The 18,096-nt window shown below is 49.2% G+C and overlaps 1 protein-coding gene across 1 annotated transcript; it reads right to left on the reverse strand.

Annotated features, from left to right (window-relative positions):
• Window positions 1–570: 570 nt before the first annotated feature.
• Window positions 571–16,592, reverse strand: CIAO2A (cytosolic iron-sulfur assembly component 2A). The gene is made up of 5 exons (XM_056115471.1): window positions 16,304–16,592; window positions 8,397–8,561; window positions 4,865–4,914; window positions 3,008–3,053; window positions 571–990 (listed from the first exon to the last, which is right to left on the reverse strand). The coding sequence occupies exons 1-5, from the start codon at window positions 16,425–16,427 to the stop codon at window positions 893–895; spliced, it is 483 nt and encodes a 160-aa protein (XP_055971446.1). The 5' UTR covers window positions 16,428–16,592; the 3' UTR covers window positions 571–892.
• Window positions 16,593–18,096: the final 1,504 nt, after the last annotated feature.

Genomic DNA, 18,096 nt, shown 5'->3' on the forward strand with positions numbered 1-18,096 from the left:
CACTGTAGCACTGTCCTCCCATTGTTCATCCATTTGCTTGATCAGGCACCAGTAATGTCTCCATTGTGAGACTTCCTGTTACTGTTTTTGGCACATCAAATACATCACAGGTAGCTTGCCAGGCTTTGCCGTGCATGTGGAATACTCTCGGTAGCTTGCCGGGCTCTCTGAGAGGGGCTGAGGAATCAAACCTAGGTTGGCTGCGTGCAAGGCAAACGCCCTATACTCGCTGTGCTATTGCTCCAGCCCATTCTGTATTGTAATTCAGCAAAAATAAAGCTTCAGGGACAGGAGCGATAGTACAGCAGGGAGGGCGTTTGCCTTGAAAGCTGCCGACCTGGGTCTGATCCCCGACATCCCATATGACCCCCCAAACACCGTCAGGAGTAACTCCTGAGTGCAGAGCCAGGAGAAACCCCTGCACATTGCTGGGTGTGACCCAAAAAGCAAAAACAAAAAAACAAACAAACAAAAAAGAAAAAAAAAAACCAAACAAGCTCAGAAATATGTATAAGTCTACCTGTATATTGTAAATTCAATTTAAAAAAATTCGAAGGTACATCATTTTAAGAATCAACTCTGCTTTATTTTAAAGAGCAATGATTTAAATTGAATACAACTGGGTATGGTAAATAGTTAACATGAAAAGTAGTATCAGAAAAATAGCAACTCATCTTACACATAGTAACTACAAAATATTTTTTTCTCTGATCATTTTTAAGTGTTACAAATCCTGAGAATGTTATACATGAAACAAAGTAGGTAATACTTTGAATTAATTCTTGTTTGGAAATAATCTAAAAAAAATGCTTTGAGGTACAAACCACCTAGGTATTAAACACGAGTCTTTTACATTTTACAAACAGCAGTTCTGTGGCTCCTAAAATATTCCTTAGTCGGGCTCGAGGACACACTGTTCCACGATTTCCCTTAAGTTCGGGTTCTCCATTGCAGCTGCCACTCGTTCTTTGTCATTTATCTGCTTGTTGACTGCAAAACACACAGCAAACGTTAGTGGCGCAGAGTCAATATGGAATGACAGTATTTTATTAGCCAATGAGAGCATTTCTCTGATCACCTCACACCAGGAAAAGGTATAAACAGAGTTGAGCTCTTGGAGAAATGAGAGTGAGTTTTGGCTCATCAGTTCTGGCTAATCTGGGGAGACTTTCAGAGAAAAATACCACCTGCGATCCTATTATTTATCCCATCTACCGCACCTATTTCTTTTTTTGCAGTTTTTGTCCAGAAACATATTTCTGTATGATTGTATCCAGCTTAAATACAACTTCAAACATCACTCTTCCCCACCCTGAGTTCCTCTGAGAGGTGGGGGGTGGGGGTGGGGGTGGGACTGCTTCCCAGGCCATGCGCCGGAAGCCCAGGATTATTCTGTACCACGATTGCTGTTCAACGCATGCATATGAAGCTGTTTGGGATGACATGGCCACACCCAGGGTATTCGTAAGGCTTGATTCACACCACCAAATTATTTCCCATTATTAACCTCATAAAATTTGTACTGTAGTTGAGGTAACAGGAGTTCACGTGAACTACTGGAATCCTGTTACTTCAACTACAGTACAAATTTTATCAAGTTAATTTAAAAAGGACATAGTAGGTTAATGGGAAGAGGAATGAACAGAAAAGTCACATGTGAAGAACTGATAACTATGGGGAAAGGATCTATCTCCTAAGAAGGAATTGTCAATTACAATAATTTAGAGCCATTTCCACCACTGGCTTTGTGTGTTTATGTAGCTGTCTTAATTTGTATTTGCATATATTTGGGGGGGAGGGCACACCTGGTGGTACTCAGAGGTTACTCCCGGCTCTGCACTCAAGAATTACTCCTGACATATGGTCCCCAGCACAGGATCCTGGGGACTGAGGCTGGGTCAGTCATGTGGAAGGCTCCCCACTGCACTGCTATGACTCTGGCCCCACACATCTATGTTTTAATGTACAAAATCATTGCAGTTTCATCACCACAAAACCCCTCAGCACTGTCCTTAAGTTGCTTCTAGCTCATTTCATCCCTCACTCCACCACCCCAAGGGGTTTCTTGTTTTAAACCAGTATACAATGAGCAACAAGTAATAAAGCTGTTACCCCATTATCTAGTGTCGAACTTTGTTAAGAGTACTCTTGATGGAAGAGTGCGAAGAGAAATGTCCACAGCCTGACTAACAGTGTGGGAAGCGCAAACACATGGAAAGCATCTAGTTGTTCCTACTTTCTGTTCCTTCCTTCTCCAAGGGAGGGTGCATGGGCAACTGTGTGTTTCAAAGGTACACTATGTGCGCATGTAGAAGGCACTTAATAAATATCCCCTTACTAAGTGACACATCAAAGGCTTAATACTATCATTACTAAATCACCCTCAAGTCAAGAGGAATTTCAAAAGCCCCGTCTGTGTGCTGTGTGGGATTAGGGTACTGAGCTCTCTGATCACATAAATTATGATCAAGAAGTCAATTAACTTTGGGGCCGGTATAAATTCAGCCCATGAGAGTAAAATAACCTGTCTGAAATGGTCTAAGTGGACATGGTGTTGTTTTCCTGATAGCATGCAGTGAGTTTCCTGGACAACCTCTTCCTCAGAAAGCACCGGGTCTGCTCAGCAAGGGCCTCTGGGTTCCTGTTTGGGGGCTTCTCTTCCTGAAAATGCTTTTTTCTGTCACTGTGTTCCTTTGTTATCTCACTCCATTACCATCTCTTCCTCTCCTCTGCCTTTTCCAGCTCCTCAGTTTACCAAGTCACGAAAGCTCAAACCACAAAGCCTGGCTCTCACTAACCAAAATCCTTACCCGGGCTCTCACTAACCAAAATCCTTCCTTGAAGTATCTAGGTTTCCCCACTTTGAGGAAGCTAATAAATCATTTTATATTTTTTTAAATACATTTGGGGAGGAAATGTCACATAGATACTTGGCTGGTAGAATCATTGGTATTTGGGATGAAGCATTTTCTGAAGCTGTTTTCAATATGACTCACGATTCACTTACTGTCTTCCTCTGTGGAGTGGGTGCCTTCGGAAATGTAGATTTCCAACTAGGAGGAAAATAGCAAAAACATTTAGAACATTCTAAGATGATGAGTGAGATGGAATGTTCAGTGACGTCAAGAGTCTAGGGGCGAAAAACCCAAATCCTATTTCCAATGCCAAAGCCTTAGAGACAAACCCTGACACAGCCTGAATGAACAGGATTTTTCCTCCGGGGTACCTGGGAAGCTCTGCTGGGATATTAACTCCAGTATTGATACACACAAACAGGATTTTATATAGACGAGCTCTCATATACTTTTACACATAAATATTGCATTCCTGCACTCAACCTCTTCCTCCCAAATCATTACTTAAATTTGGGGGACCACGCCCAACAGGGCTCCTGGGGTACCCTGTGGTGCCAAGAGGGTTGAATGAGAGGTTCCCCATGCAGAGCACACAGGCCTCCCCACTGAGTCATCCCGCCATCCCAAATCTATATCTAAAGTATCTAAACTTTCTCCTTGGCCCATGTCCCCTAAAAGTCATATAACCCAGTATAGTTTCTTCCCTCATTTTCACATATCTACATCATGCAATACAGATTGAACACAAATGCATACACATTTGCCAAAGCTGAGGGCTTCTTTTACCAAAAAAAAACTGGATCATAATATAAAATTTTCAGAATCCTTCTTTCATCTAGTGCCATCTTGTGTTCTCAACTATGCTATGGGTCAAGATAGCCCTGCTGAACTCCTTCAGAATGAAATCGGACCTTTCACACACTGCAGGGGGGGTGTTGAGGCAGTTCTAAAAATGGTTAAACACAGAATTACCATCAATTCCACTCTCAGGTGGAAGAGAAACGAGAACACGAAGCCATGTAGACACTTGCATATGAAAATTCAAACAGCATCATTCATAATAAACAGCAAGTGGAAACACCCCAAATGTCCATCAATGGACAAACAGAAAAATAAAATGTGCTATGTCCACCAAGTAAATATAGTTGATGGAGTAAAAAGAAAAGAGATACTGGCAGGCTACAACATGGACAATCCTGACAATATCACCCTAAGTGAGGGAGACAGACTTAATAGCTCACACACTTACTTCATTTATTAACCAGACTCGGGGAGTCCGTCAAAACAAAAATACAGTCGTTTTTGTCTAGGGATGGGGAAGGGCTTGGGAGGAATGGGAAGGTACTGCTAACTGGAGCTCCTCTTTGCTTTTTGTTTGGGGTACCCCAGGTATGCTCAAGGGTTCCTTCCAGTGTGGAGCTCTTGGAGGTGCTTGGGAACCATGTGCAGCACCGGGAGGAGCAATGGTCTCCTGTGAGCACAGCCTTGGAGTCATCTCTCTGGATCAGAGTGATGAAAATGTTCCCAAACTGAGGGCTGGAGACTGGGCAGGGCCCTGGCCTTGCTGTTGGCCTGGGTTTGGTCCCTGACACCACATATGGTCCCCCAGCCCCTGACAGGAGTGATCCTCGAGCAAAGAGCCAGGAGTAAGGCATTCCTACACTGAAAGTAGTGATGGTTACAGAGCCAACCACGTTAGCATATAAGCTGCAGACAACTGCCGTTGACCCCGTGGTGAGAACAATTTTCAAAATTCTTCGTTTGCTGAAATAAATTATTTTGTGCCTGCGAAGGGGGCTGCCTTGGGGGGTGGATGGGAAAATGGGAACAATAGCTGAGGGAAGGTGACACTGTGGTGGGATTGGGTTGAATGTTAAATACCTATAACAAATGCACCGTGAACAACTTTATAAACCATGATTTTAAACAAAGGGGAAAAAATAGGTGAGTTGGATATGAATTCAACTGCAATGAAGCTGTTATTAAACACCAAAAACCATTTTCTTTACCTTATGTTTAAATGGTAAACAACGCTGAAGTTTTACTCTTAAGCACAGTCCTGTGAAGGAAAACAAAGGCCCATTATTTCCTCCTACCGGTTCTAGAAAGGCACACAACTGCACAGGTGTCCTCGTCATCAGCGTGAGTGCCCGAAACCTGGACCACACTAGACATGTTAATAATCACCTTAGACACTGCTTGAGAAAACCCAGAGCATTCAGTGAGGCCAGCCTGATTCTACAAATATGAAGCCACGGCCACACTGAAACTCGTCACGCTAGTTAAACGGCAGATTTGGGTCTAGGACCAACCCCCGACCAGGAGTAACTTACAGAGACCAGGATCCTCTCGCATCTGCCTCTATCCTTACCAGGTAAAGGAAATTTCCCTTAAACAAGCTCCTTCAAGTTCAGTTTACCGCTTTAATCCCAAATCAGAGTTCAATTTATTTCTCAGTTTCCTGTTCTATGAAATAGGTATTATAATAGTACCATTTATAGATATAACATCTCCTACAAATCAGGTTCAAGGAGTAGTTTAAGAATAAGTATATAATCAATAATACTTTTTCTAGCATTGGAACTTTATTTTTGATTTTTTGTTTTTCTATTGTGTCACCGTGAATTAAAGTTATTTATGACAGAGTTTTACATATACAATATTCCAACATCAATCCCTTCCCCAACACCCACTTCCTGCCATAGCACTGGAACTTTAGACCCCCAAAGCTGTATAGGGGCTCTAAAGATCTCCTATTCTTCTAAGACGCCCACTGAGAGAGGAACCCCTATGACCCAGAGAGAAGAGAATGATCACAGTAACATGGATACAAAAAAGAAGTATTTGTCTTTTAAATGATTTCTGTTTGAGGAAGGATTGAAAGTACAGCAGGAAGGGTGCCCACCATGCATGCAGCCGACCTGAGTTAGATCCTAGCATCCCATAGGGTCCCGAGTCCACCAGGAGTGATCCCCAAGCACACAGGCAGGAGTGACCCAAAAACAAAACAAAACAAAACAAAAAGACACTCTGGTTTGGAAGCCATCCGTGGCAGTGCTCAGGGCTTGGTTCTGGTGCTTTCACTCCTGGGAAGGCTCTGAGGACCTCATGTGGTGCCAGGGATCGAACCCAGGTCAGTTTTGTGCATGGCAACCACTTTAAGCCCAGTGCTAGCTCCCTGCCTCATCATTTCTGATGTGTTCTCTATGAATATGCAAACAGACACACACACAAGTATCCATTCTAATCTGTTTGCTCGTAGGCTACTCCTAGCCGTGTGGTCAGACCCTGCAGTACTGGGGATTGGCCTCGGACCTTGCATGCATTCAGACCAGTGAGCTTTCTCTTGCACCTTTTAAAATAGTTTTTTTTTTTGTTTTTTTAAATACAAATATAGTAATAGCATACTTTCTTTTATTTCTTTTTCTCTTTTTTTCTTTTTAAGGTTTTGGGGGGCCATATGCAGCAGTTCTCTGAGTTTTTTCCCTAGCTCTCTGCTCAGGGTCATTCTTGGCAGTGCTTAGGGAAACTTAAGCGGTACGTGGGACCAGACGGTTAGGGAAGCATCTTAATCTCTGTCTCTCCCACCCCCTGGCCTTGATGTCTGGACAGCTTATCATAAAGATCTCTCTATCAGCCCATGGGGAGCGCTCCTTTCCTCCCACCCACACCCCAAGTCCCACTCACTTCATGCTGGGGGCTGAACCCAGTTCTCCAGCACACAAAGCACATAACTGTGAGTCATCTTAGGATCCAGTGATGTCTATTTTTTTTTTTTTGCTTTTTGGGTCACACCCGGTGATGCAGGGCTGGAGCGATAGCACAGCGGGCAGGGCGTTTGCCTTGCAAGTGGCCAACATGGCCGACCCGAGTTCAATTCTTCCATCCTTCTCGGAGAGCCTGGCAAGCTACCGAGAGTATCTCGCCCGCACAGCAAAGCCTGGCAAGCTACCTGTGATGTATTCGATATGCCAAATACAGTAACAATTGTCACAATGGAGACGTTTCTGGGCCCGCTCGAGCAAATCGATGAACAACGAGGACAGTGACAGTGACCCAGTGAAGCACTCAGGAATTACCCTGGTGGTGCTCAGGGGATCATATGGGATGCTGGGAATTGAACCTGGATTGGCTGTGTGCAAGGCAAATGCCCTACCCGCTGTGCTATCGCTTCAGTCCCTGATGCCTATTTTTTTAATATGTGCATAGTATCCCACTGATAATACAGACTGCCAATGACTGCTTACTCAACCCCCTGCTGATTAAAATAAACCGTATCTGGGCCAGAGCAATGGTATAGCAAGGAGGGTACTAGCCTTGCATGCTGCAGTTCCTGGCTCAATCCCCAGAACCCCAGATGATCCAAGTACTCCCAGGAGTGATCACTGAGCACAGAGCCAGGACTAAGCCCTGAGCACCACTACATGCACCCAAAACAAACAAAATTAAAAAAAAAGAAATCCATATCAACTTTTACTTTTATTTTGAGGCTGGGGGTGGGGAGGGCTGGGCCACACTGGGTGAGAATCAGGGACTGCTCCCAAGGTTCACTTCTGGGGCACTAGTGCTCAGATCAACCTGGAGTTGGCTGCATTCAGGCCTTACCTGCTTTTCTATTTCTGTGGCCCTGTTTTCTGCTTACTGGGGCCCACACCAAGCCGTGCTCCAGCTCCTGGCAATACCCAGAGGACCATGTGGCACTGGGACTGCGTCCAGGGCCTCCGCACACAAAGAGACGCACCAGTCAGCGAAGCTCATCTGTCTGGCCCAACCATATATATATATAATATATATATATATATTTTTTTTGTGGTGATGGTGGTGGCCATACCCAGCAGTGCCAGAGGTGAGCTGGAGATCACCAGGGGAAGGCAGGGCCAGGAGTGATCACTGGGGTGGGAATTCAGAGCCCCGCAGAGGTGGGGACTGGTATGAAGCCAGGTCCCTGCGCCAGAGAGACCTTCTTGCTAACTGATCTGCAACAGTAGGACTGCAGTCCCTAACAGAAAACTACCTGCTCAAAATTTCTCCACAGGGGGCTGGAGCAATAGCACAGCAGGTAGGGCGTTTGCCTTGCAGGTGGCTGGTTTAATTCCCAGCATCCCATATGGTTCCCTGAGTACCGCCAGGAGTAATTCCTGATTGCAGAGCCAGGAGGAACCCCTGAGCATTGCTGGGTGTGACCGCAAAAGCAAAACAAAAACAAACAAAAAACCACAGCCTCTCTGCATCTGCATCTCCACTCAGAGAAGCTGCATGGAGTGACACATTTGGAGGGGTGACCGGGATCTGACCCTCAGCTTCATTCACCCTTTTCCTGCTACACGGGCCTCAGCAAGTCACTAATCCTCTGAGGCTATAAAATGCAGATAATAATACACCAGCTCTCAGAGAGATTTGACTGTGGGACCTCCAAGTGGTGAATATCTGGAAATTCTCTACATACCATAAGCTCTGACTGCGGATGCTGACTGATATTTTGCATCAATACAAGTACAAGTAAGGATACTTTAGAATCGAAAAATGACAAACAAACCTTACCAATAAGAGTCGCCAAAGAGCAATGAGGTACTGTTGGAGTGAACCTTATAATAACCAGATAATCTTCTTCGCTGAGCTCCTGAACCTCCACGCAGCTTTCCGTCACCACTTCCAGTTCTTCTAAAGTATTAGGCTTCTCTGGGTCTCGGATAGTACGGATCAAATCTGGAGAACCACCAGAGATGCAGTATTATTTCCAAATGGGAGCCCCAAGAGTGATCCCCAGCACTCCACGGTCCCCCAGCAAAGCCAGGAGCGCCGAACACTGAGTGTGGTCCCAAATTAAGCCAACAGAAAAAGATGAACAAGGCAAAGGTAACGGAGAAGAAGGAAGAAAAGATGAGGTCATTTTGGAGGTAGAATCAACAGAATTTGATAACTGCTTAGTGGAAGATGAGAAAGGAAGATGACTGAGGTTACTTTTTGGGGTGCAGGGGCACTGACCCAGGGTCTCACATAGGAAGGACACCACTGAGCCACAACCTAGACCGAAGAGGACCCATATTTCTAATCCCCATGTCTGGGAAAAAACTGGTAACAAAAGAAAGCACCAGGGCTGGAGTGGTAGTACAGCAGGGAGGGCGCTCGCCTTGCATGCGGCCAACTCGGGTTCAATCTCCAGCATCCATATGGTCCCCTGAGCCCTGAGCAGAGCCAGGAGCAGGCTGTGAGCACAGCCAGGTGGTCCAAAACAAAAAAAAAAGAGCAGGGTCAGAGAGGCAGTACAGTGGGCAACGCAGCCAACCTGGGTTGGATCTCCGGCACTACAACACGACATATGGACCCTTGAGGACCCCCAGGAACAGTCCTTGAGCAGAGGAAGAATTAAGTCCTAAGCACATTTGGGCTTGGTCTAAAACAGAAGAGGGGCTGGAGGCGGTGGCAAACAAGCCCAGTTTCATATGAACTGATTCTGAGGCGCTTAAGGGGTACTTAATAGAACATTCAACAAGTAGTGAATGGTGACACGGGTTTCTGAGAATAGACTCAGGTGAGAATTGTTCTGAATCCATGAAATCCACAAAGAATAAGCAGGAGCGTTTAAACGTGATTCAACAAAGGAGTGCTGGGAATGTTACTAAAAACAAAACCATCTTTCCTATTCCATGGGCTGTGTATGTATCTTGGTCACAGTTTCTTTGGAGGCGCAGAAGCTTCTTAGTTTAATGTTGTCCCCCTTGCTTGGTCAGTGGCATTTCGTCTTTGAAGATGTCCTTTAGCTTCCGTGTCATGGAGGGTTCTGCTATGCTTTCTTCCATGTGCCTTAGGGACTCAGGTCTGATACCACAATCTTTAATACATTTTGATCTGACTTATGTGCCTAGTGTTAGAAAGAGGTCTGAATTGATTTTTTTTTTTGCATGTAGTTTTTTTTGTCCAGTTTTTTCCAGCACCATTTGTTGAAAAAGCTTTTCTTGCTTCACTTTATATTTCTTGCTCCTTTATCAAAGATTAAGTAATCATATAGCACAGCGGTAGGGCGTTTGCCTTGCACGCAGCCAACATGGCCCACCCGAGTTCAATTCCTCCGCCCCTCTCGGAGAGCCCAGTCAGTGACTGAGAGTATCTCGCCCTCAGGCAGAGCTTGGCAAGCTCCCCGTGACATATTCGATATGCCAGACACAGTAACAACAAAGTCTCCAATGGAGACATTACTGGGCCCGCTCGAGCAAATCGATGATCAACGGGAGGGCCTTTACTTTACTTAATCATATACTTGAGGGTCTGTGTCAGGATATTCAACTCTAATCCATTGATCTGTGATTCTGTCTTTACTCCAATATCATGCTGTTTTAATTATTACAGCTTTGTAGTACAGTTTAAAGCTGGGGATGGTGATGCCTCCTGTCTTCTTTTTTCCCACGGGTTGCTTTATCTATTCGTAGGGGTTTATTGTCTGAGCTCCCATTTGACACAGCAATACCAATATATTCTGGGAATATATCTTGGGGGCCCCAAAACACACAGCAAAACGCCATCTGCACTTCTGTGTTCATTGCAGCACTGTTCACAAGAGCCAAAATCTGCAAATAACCCGTGTCTGAGAACAGATGACCAGATAAAGAAACTATAGCATATTTAAACAATGGAATACTACATGTGGGCACCAGGAAAAATGAGATCATGAAATCTGCTTATAAATGGAAGGACATGGAGAGCATCACGGTGACTGCTGCAATGAGTCAGAAGGAAAGGGACAGATATAGAATGACTGTACTCGTTTGTGGGGTATAAAAACATAGTACGAGACTAATATTCAAGGACAGAAAAAACAGGGGCCAGGAGGATTGGTCCACGGTTGGCAGCTTGCCCAAGTATGTGGGAAGCAGAGGGCAGTTAGTAGAGAAAAAGGCCACGATGGCAATAATAGCTGGGAATGATCATTCTGGACAAGAACTGACTGCTGGAAGGAGGGAAAGGAACAAACATATCTTTTAGCACCTGTATTTTAAACCAAAAGGAAAAAGAGGGAGCAGGGAAAAGGAGAGAGAGAAGAGAAAGAGAGAGACAGAGAGAAGAAAAGTGACTGCTATAGAAGTAGGTGGGGGCGGGGGGGCCAGGAGAAATTAGTGGTGGGAAATGTACACTGATGAAGGGACAGGTGTTGGAACACTATATGAAACCTTATCATGAACAACTTTCTAACTGTTCATCTCACAGAGATGCAATTAAAAATAAACAAAAACAAATACAGAATAGAAACAAAACAAAAGGCAGGACGAAAACCTAAGGTCTAGCTGGGAAGACAGCTCCAAGGGCTTGCACGAATGCTCTGTGTGGTGGGCACAGGGGGCGAACCCTGAAACACATGGTCTTCCACCCTGCAGAGAAGCGCTGCTAATTCCCAAACAAGCCCCAGAGCAACTATCTCACTGGGTGTTCCCCAAACAAACAAACAACAAACAACAACAACAGTATGATTGAAACTGAAGTACCACCTAAGCTTTGAAACAAACGTTCCCAGAGGCCAGGGAGAGAGAGGTTAGTTGCTGGCCTTGTGCAGATTAGGTGTTTGCCTGCAAGAGGCTCACCCCTGGCTTGATTCCCAGCGATTCATGGTCCCCGGAGCACCTCCAGGAGTGCCCCTCAAATAGAGTCAGAAGTAGCTCCAGAGCACTGCATCCCCCCACCCCTGACAAAAAATAAAAGATACTTTTTCATAAATTCGGAAACTGGATACTACAGCAGGCAGGGCGGTCACGATCACTGTCCCCCCGTTGTTCATCGATTTTCTCGAGCGGGCCCAGTAACGTCTCCATCGGAGACTTTGTTGTTACTGTGTCTGGCATATCGAATATGTCACGGGTAGCTTGCCAGGCTCTGTGGTGCGGGCGAGATACTCTCGATAGCTTGCCGGGCTCTCCGAGAGGGGCGGAGGAATCGAACTCGCGTTGGCCATGTTGGCTGCGTGCAAGGCAAACGCCCTACCGCTGTGCTATCGCTCCAGCAGCAGGCAGGGCACTTTCCTTGAATGTGACCAGCCGGCCCAGGTTTGATCCTAGCACCCAATACGGTCTCCTGAGCCTGCCAGGAGTGGTGCTGGTGCAGAACCTGGAGTAACCCCGGAGTAGCGCTGGGTGTGCCCCCCCAACCCCCACAGCTTATTTAACAATATACTTTGCTTTGAGAAGCCCTAGTGTAAAGAGAAAGAGACTCAAGTACAGGGCCACGGGTAGCCGCTCACTTCCGGATCAGAAGGAGAAAGCAGGAAAAGGCCAACAATATCAAACCAGGCTGATGGGAGCTCAAGCTGGCCTTGGTCTGCAAGCAGGAGATCGGGTAAGGCAGGTAGGGCAGGTGAGCATGGGCGGGCCAGCACCGGGGTATCCAAAACAGCCAGGCAGGAAGGAAAGGAGAGCGGATTTCACAGAGGGAGAGAGCAAGGCTAAGGGAAGGGGGAAGTTAGTGAAGTGAACCGCAGGAAGGACCCGGATGTGGGCCCCACAGAGCCTCGGGGACTGCACCTGACGCTCAGGTTACCGTAGAGAGACCTCAGGAGGGGCCTCAGTAGCTAAAGCACCTGCCTGGCAAGAAGGACACACTGCCTGCATGCTCGCAACACAGGGCCCGGTCAGAGCCTGCTCTGAGGACAACCAGCAGGAGGGAACAGCTCCACTAACCAAGGCCAGCCTCCAGCGGGCGGATGTGCAAACACAGCTAAGAAAACACAGGACCCTCCCCGGCCCCTGAGCTCAGCACCTGGAGTGAATGAGCCTCACAACCAGGCAGAGCCGCCGTGAGACAGCAGTCACAGCCACGGGGAGGAAGGGAGATAGGAAGGAAAAGACGAAAAGATAAAAAAGGGCAATGCTCAAGAGGAGTGGGGAGACAGGGCTCACACAAAATGGGGGTGACACTCTAGACCTGGGGTCTCACTATTATTTATCGCACCCCTGTAATAAAAAAAAATGCAGCTGGGAAAAACAAATCAATCAAATTTTACTTCCTCCCCAACTCTTATCATAACCAGAATTTTAAAGACAGGCAAGAGGACGAAGCTGCTCCCTTAGGAGGCTCTGGGAAGTAGTTTTGTACAAATGAATTTACCCTGGTTGAAGAGACAGCAGAGAAGGTGAGGGACTCGCTTTGCACGTGGCCAAGCCTGGCTCAATCCCTGGCACTTCAGATGACCCCCCCAAGTGCCACCAGGAGTAAGCCTGCACAACATGGCCCAGAAACAAAAGACAAAACAAAGGGATTTGCTGCCCGCCCCCCCCCCCCCTCCAAGGGTCACTTATACAAGCAGTGTGACATTCCTTACTCAGGTGCACCCTATTAAAGCTATCCTGTTTTCTAGCCATCAAAGACAGGGGTTTAAGTTCAATGTTGCTCTTGTCACATTACTCTCCTGGTAAGGTTCTACTATGCCTCTGCACTGACATTAAACTCTTCATTTACACGTCAATCTTCAGTATTTCATTCCACTTCATGCCCCTTTTGACCAGACCTTCACCTTTCCCCTCAGACCCTATCCTAGGCCCTGACTACATGCCATTCCCCAAAAGGGGAATTTTTTTCCTCCCAGATACCCTTTTGTGGTTTCTTCTAGAGTCCTGTTCCTTTAAGTAGCCAACCAAACTCTTAGACTTCACGCCCAACCCAAAGGACCCCTCCTTAAAATCTTTTCAGATCCAACTAGAGATATTGGTATCCCTTCTTCTGATGTAGGCAGGATGGGAAGGCCCCCTCCCAAGGCAATGGCAAAAGGCAACCTTGCAGAAAACAGGAAAAGCAGGAACTAAGGTCTGATAAGACCCTGAGTAGCAATGGAACAGGAGGAGATTGGACCCCTCCCCCGAAGAAAATTCCTCAAATACCCTAACTTTAGGGATTCAGTCCAGAAGACCATCACCACTCCCAAATCCCCTGGTAATCTCCTTAGCAATGGATTTTTACCTAGGAAGAAGCCCCATATGGGTGCAAGTTGGAGAAACCCTATAAGGGCCACGTTGAACAAAGGAAGGGCGCGCATATGCTGCCCGAGCCCATGTGCTGCTTGCACCCACATGTCTGAGCACATGTGGCACCTGAGCACATGTGTCGCCTGAATCTCCCCTCTTGAGATGAGTGCTTTCATGCTTCCATGTCTAATGCTAGGATGCGCGTAGGGCTCTCTCCACCCTTGGAGAAGCCCATTCTCTCTTGAGCTCGTCACCTTCTCTCTTTCACTCTCTCTCCCTCCAAAACCTTAAAACCCTCCAAGTAAAATCTATTTATTTCACTGCTTGTCAACTCCTGAAATTCCTTTCTCGAGGCGAGACAAGAATCCAGTAACCCTGGGTCCCGGGTGGCAGAGGCACATGGGGAGAAAGTGACTGTCTTTCTCCTCCCCACTTCACATAAGTCACCCCTGGGGCCCAACGACATCACTTCTTGCAAATTTTCGTATCTCTTATTCAGATGTTTGGCCTCCTACTTATAATACACATAATTAAAAAAAAAATTTTTGCACATGTCTTTCTCAAAAAATGCTGCTTAAAGACAAAAAATTCTCTCTTCCAAAGCTGTATCCCTGGGGCCAGAGAGATGGCATAGTGGGGAGGGTGCTTGTCTCACATGCGGCTGACCTAGGTTTGATCTCCAATGTTCCACAGGGTTCCAGTGATTCCTGAGTGCAGAGCCAGGAGTCAGCCCTGGACACAGATGTGTGTGCCCTCCCCCCACCCTCAAAAACAAAACGAAGCGAAAACAAAACCCCAAAGTTATATCCCTAGTGTTTTTGGCCAGAGGCAGGGGCAGGGTGAAGAGTGGGCGGGAGCACAGCTTTGCACAGAGGAGGCCCAGGTTTAGTTGGTCCCCCCAGCGCAGGAGTGGCCACCGAGCATTCCCAGGGGAACCCCCCACCCGAATAACAGAGTTCTAACAGAACAGGAGTATGGTTCATCCGCCTTAAAAGTTCATTATAATTCAACATCTAATTACGAGACCTTGGGATTTCCATCAACAGCCTACTTTCTGGGGGACCCAGAAATGTCTCGGTGGTGGAACCTCCGTCTTGCAGGCACGGAGAGTCTAAGAAACACCCGCAGTGCCTCAGCAGTGGGTGAGATCAGGCGGACCCTGAGAGGACCCCAAGTGCTGCAACCAGGTGTAAGTGCCAAAGCAAGTGTGACACCCAGTGACACCTCAGTCAGCTGCTGATCACACCGACAACAAAAGGAAAAGGAAGGGAGGTATTATCAAAAAGAGGATATCCACTACCTTACCCCCAGTGTTCTACCTAGTAGCACTGTCCTCCCGTTGTTCATGGATTTGCTCAGCGGGCACCAGTAATGTCTCCATTGTGAGACTTGTTACTGTTTTTGGCATATCGAATATGCCACGGGGAGCTTGCTAGGCTCTGTGATGCGGGCAGGATACTCTCGGTAGCTTGTCGGGCTCTCTGAGAGGGGCAGAGGAATCGAACCTGGGTTGGCCGCGTGCAAAGCAAAGGCCCTACCTGCTGCTGCGCTATCGCTCCAGCCCTACCTAGTAACACATAAAAAAGTTCCTGCCTTCACAGAGCTTATATCCTAGAGAGAGGAAAGGCGGAGAACAAACACACAGATGTACGAAAATCCATCAAGCTGTAAGCGCAGGAGAGAAGGATTAAGTGGGTAAAGGGAAGTGAGAAGTGCAGAGATGGGCGTATGCAGTGCCAATCTTAAGTGCCCGCATCAGCTTTGTGGGGCCCACCCTACTCGCGATTCATCATCAGGCTGGGTAAGTTCTGCCTCTAGCTAGAGGTTAACGGGTTTGGCTCCCGGGATAAGCGTCCGGCCCGGCTTCCTGCTCCTGCCCATCCTGCCCTAAACTGTATTTGTTATGCCGATGGTTCCACCTGGTCCGGCTGGCCCACACCCATCTCTGTGTTTGTCAGAGTCAGCCTGGTCCAAAGGGAGACTCCCAAGGCAGCTGTGAAAGGGCCTGCACGTCTGCTCCTCTCTGGGTCCCCCACTGGCCGAGCGGCCCCAGGTCTCCCCCCGTCCCCTCTCTGCACGATGGGGCCGGTCCCAGGGCTAAGAGGCTGCATCTGCAGAGACGAGTGTGAGCACACCCCCGGCTCAGCCGGTGCAGGCGCGGTCCCAGGGGCCGGCCGGTCTCGCCTCTCCTCCCCTGAGACCTCCGCACGCTGCTTCTGCAGCTGGAGGAGTGACCGTGACCTTGGGCAGGTCCCCAGCCAGCCGGGCAGTCACTCTGCAGTGCCCTCGTGGGCCGTGGCGGGCGTGGTGCGGGCTTGAGGATGGGAAGCGGGGCCGGGCGGGCTCCGGTCCCCACCGAGCCCCGAAAGCCCCGCGCCACGCCAAGCCCCGGGCGGGAGCCACCCCGCGCCCGCGCCCCTGCACGCACGGCGCCCACCCGCTCCCCTCACCCGGGGCCCGCCCCCCGACCCCCGCCCCGGAGGCCGCCGGCGTACAGGCAGTTACCGTAAACCTCGAGCGCTTTTTCTTCCATGGTCCGGGGCTGCCGGGCCGCGCTCCGCTCAGAGAGGCCCGAGAGCCGCAGGACTCGGCTCAGCGTCCAGGAGAGCAGCCCGGACACCCGCTCCATCCTCCCGCTCCGCCATCCCTGGCGACTGTCCCACCCGAGCCACCGTCCCGCGCGGCGGCCGCGCCACCCCGTCCACTTCCTGTTCGGAGCCCGCGCGCGGCGGCGCGAAGGTGCCGGGAACCGCGCCGGGCGGGACTCGCGGGCGCCGAGCAGCCGGGGGCGTCGGCGCCGGACTACAGGCCCCAGCGTGCTCCGCGCCGGCCTTCCGGGCGCGCGGCGGCGTCCGCGGCGAGCGCCAGGGCGCGCGGCGGCCGGGGCCGGAGCGGTGCATTGTGGGAAGTGTAGTCCCGCGACGGTGCGCGTACGCTAGTCCGCGTGGGTGTACGCGTTTCAGCAGTGTCTGTGCGTGTCTGCCCGCGTGCGTGCGTGTTTTCCCCCACGCGTGTCAGCGCACGTCTACGCGTCTATCTGTGCTTGCATGTCTGTCACGTGTGCGCACGTGTCCCTGTGTCTGTTTGCGCGTGTGCGGTGCCCCCCATGCCCCCGCAGCGGGCCCATCGGGCCTCCTGTGGTTGCAGGAAAGAAACGTGGGCTCCAGAGCGGGGTGCGGCGTGGACCGGCTGGGCACCCATGACGCCCAGGCAGGCTCCCGACTTCCACGCGCGTCCAGAAGTGAGCTTCGTGGCCCACAGTGGTGGTGGTGGGGGGGTACTCGGGTGCTGACGCATCAGCTCCATGGACTCTGACTCGGGTTTTCTCTTGTCGGAGCTTTCGCCCACCCTGACTTCCCTGCCAGTCTCCTTCAAGAGAAGCCGTGGGAGGGTCAGCTGGCCTGGTCCAATGGTGGCATGTTCTTCAACAATCACAATCACAACCATCCTGTTATTCGTCGATTGCCTCCCATCTCATTCGTCCTAGCCCTGAGATTTTTTTTAAAAAGTGCCATATTCAAGGCCCTTTCAGAGTTAGGAGAATGAGACCCTTCATTGTTACTGGTATTTGGCATACTGGGTACACCACGGGGAGTTTGCCAGACTCTGCTGTGTGGGCAGGTTACATTCGGTAGCCTGCCAGTTTGTCCAAAGTAGGAATGAGATGATAAGATCTTCAGCTGCCGGAGCCCTGATTGGGGCGGGGAGGAGAACTCAACCCGGTCCCCTCCAAGGGGCCCCAGCAAGGACAGCCAGGCATGGGGGCAGGAGATTCTTCCCTGTTCTCTTCCGGGAGCTGGGTTTTACAGTCTCTGAGTCCTGGCCATTGATGGGATTGCATGGCGCCAGGGGGCCAGTTGGTGGGTGTGACCCCCGCCTATTGGAATTTGGAGAATCTGGGTGGAGGATGCTCAGCCCCAATCCATCCGAGTAGGCTTGGAGATCTTAGCCCTGAGATCCGCGTGCCTTTGTTCCTCTGCCAGTACCTTCATGTGTGCGGAGAGTGGTCTGAGCATGGTGGTGGCTGGTTCTGGAGGTTCTTCAACAGCATCAAGAATAACCCAGAGTGGGGCCAGAGCCATAGCACCGCGGGGTGGGCGTCTGTCTTGCACGTGGCCGACCCTGGTTTGCTCCCTGGTACCCCGTGTAGCCCCCCAAACCCGCCAGGAGTGAGATTCAGGAGCACCGTCTGGTGTGACCCAAAAACTTGAAAAAAGTTCCAAAGTCAGGAGTCCGCAGCCTGGAAGGACAGCAGCAGGGTGGGTGCGGTAAGTTTCTTCCACCTGATCAGATGAAAC

Source organism: Sorex fumeus, unplaced genomic scaffold, assembly GCF_029834395.1.
Source record: "Sorex fumeus unplaced genomic scaffold, SorFum_2.1 ptg000029l, whole genome shotgun sequence".
Lineage (NCBI taxonomy): Eukaryota > Metazoa > Chordata > Mammalia > Eulipotyphla > Soricidae > Sorex > Sorex fumeus.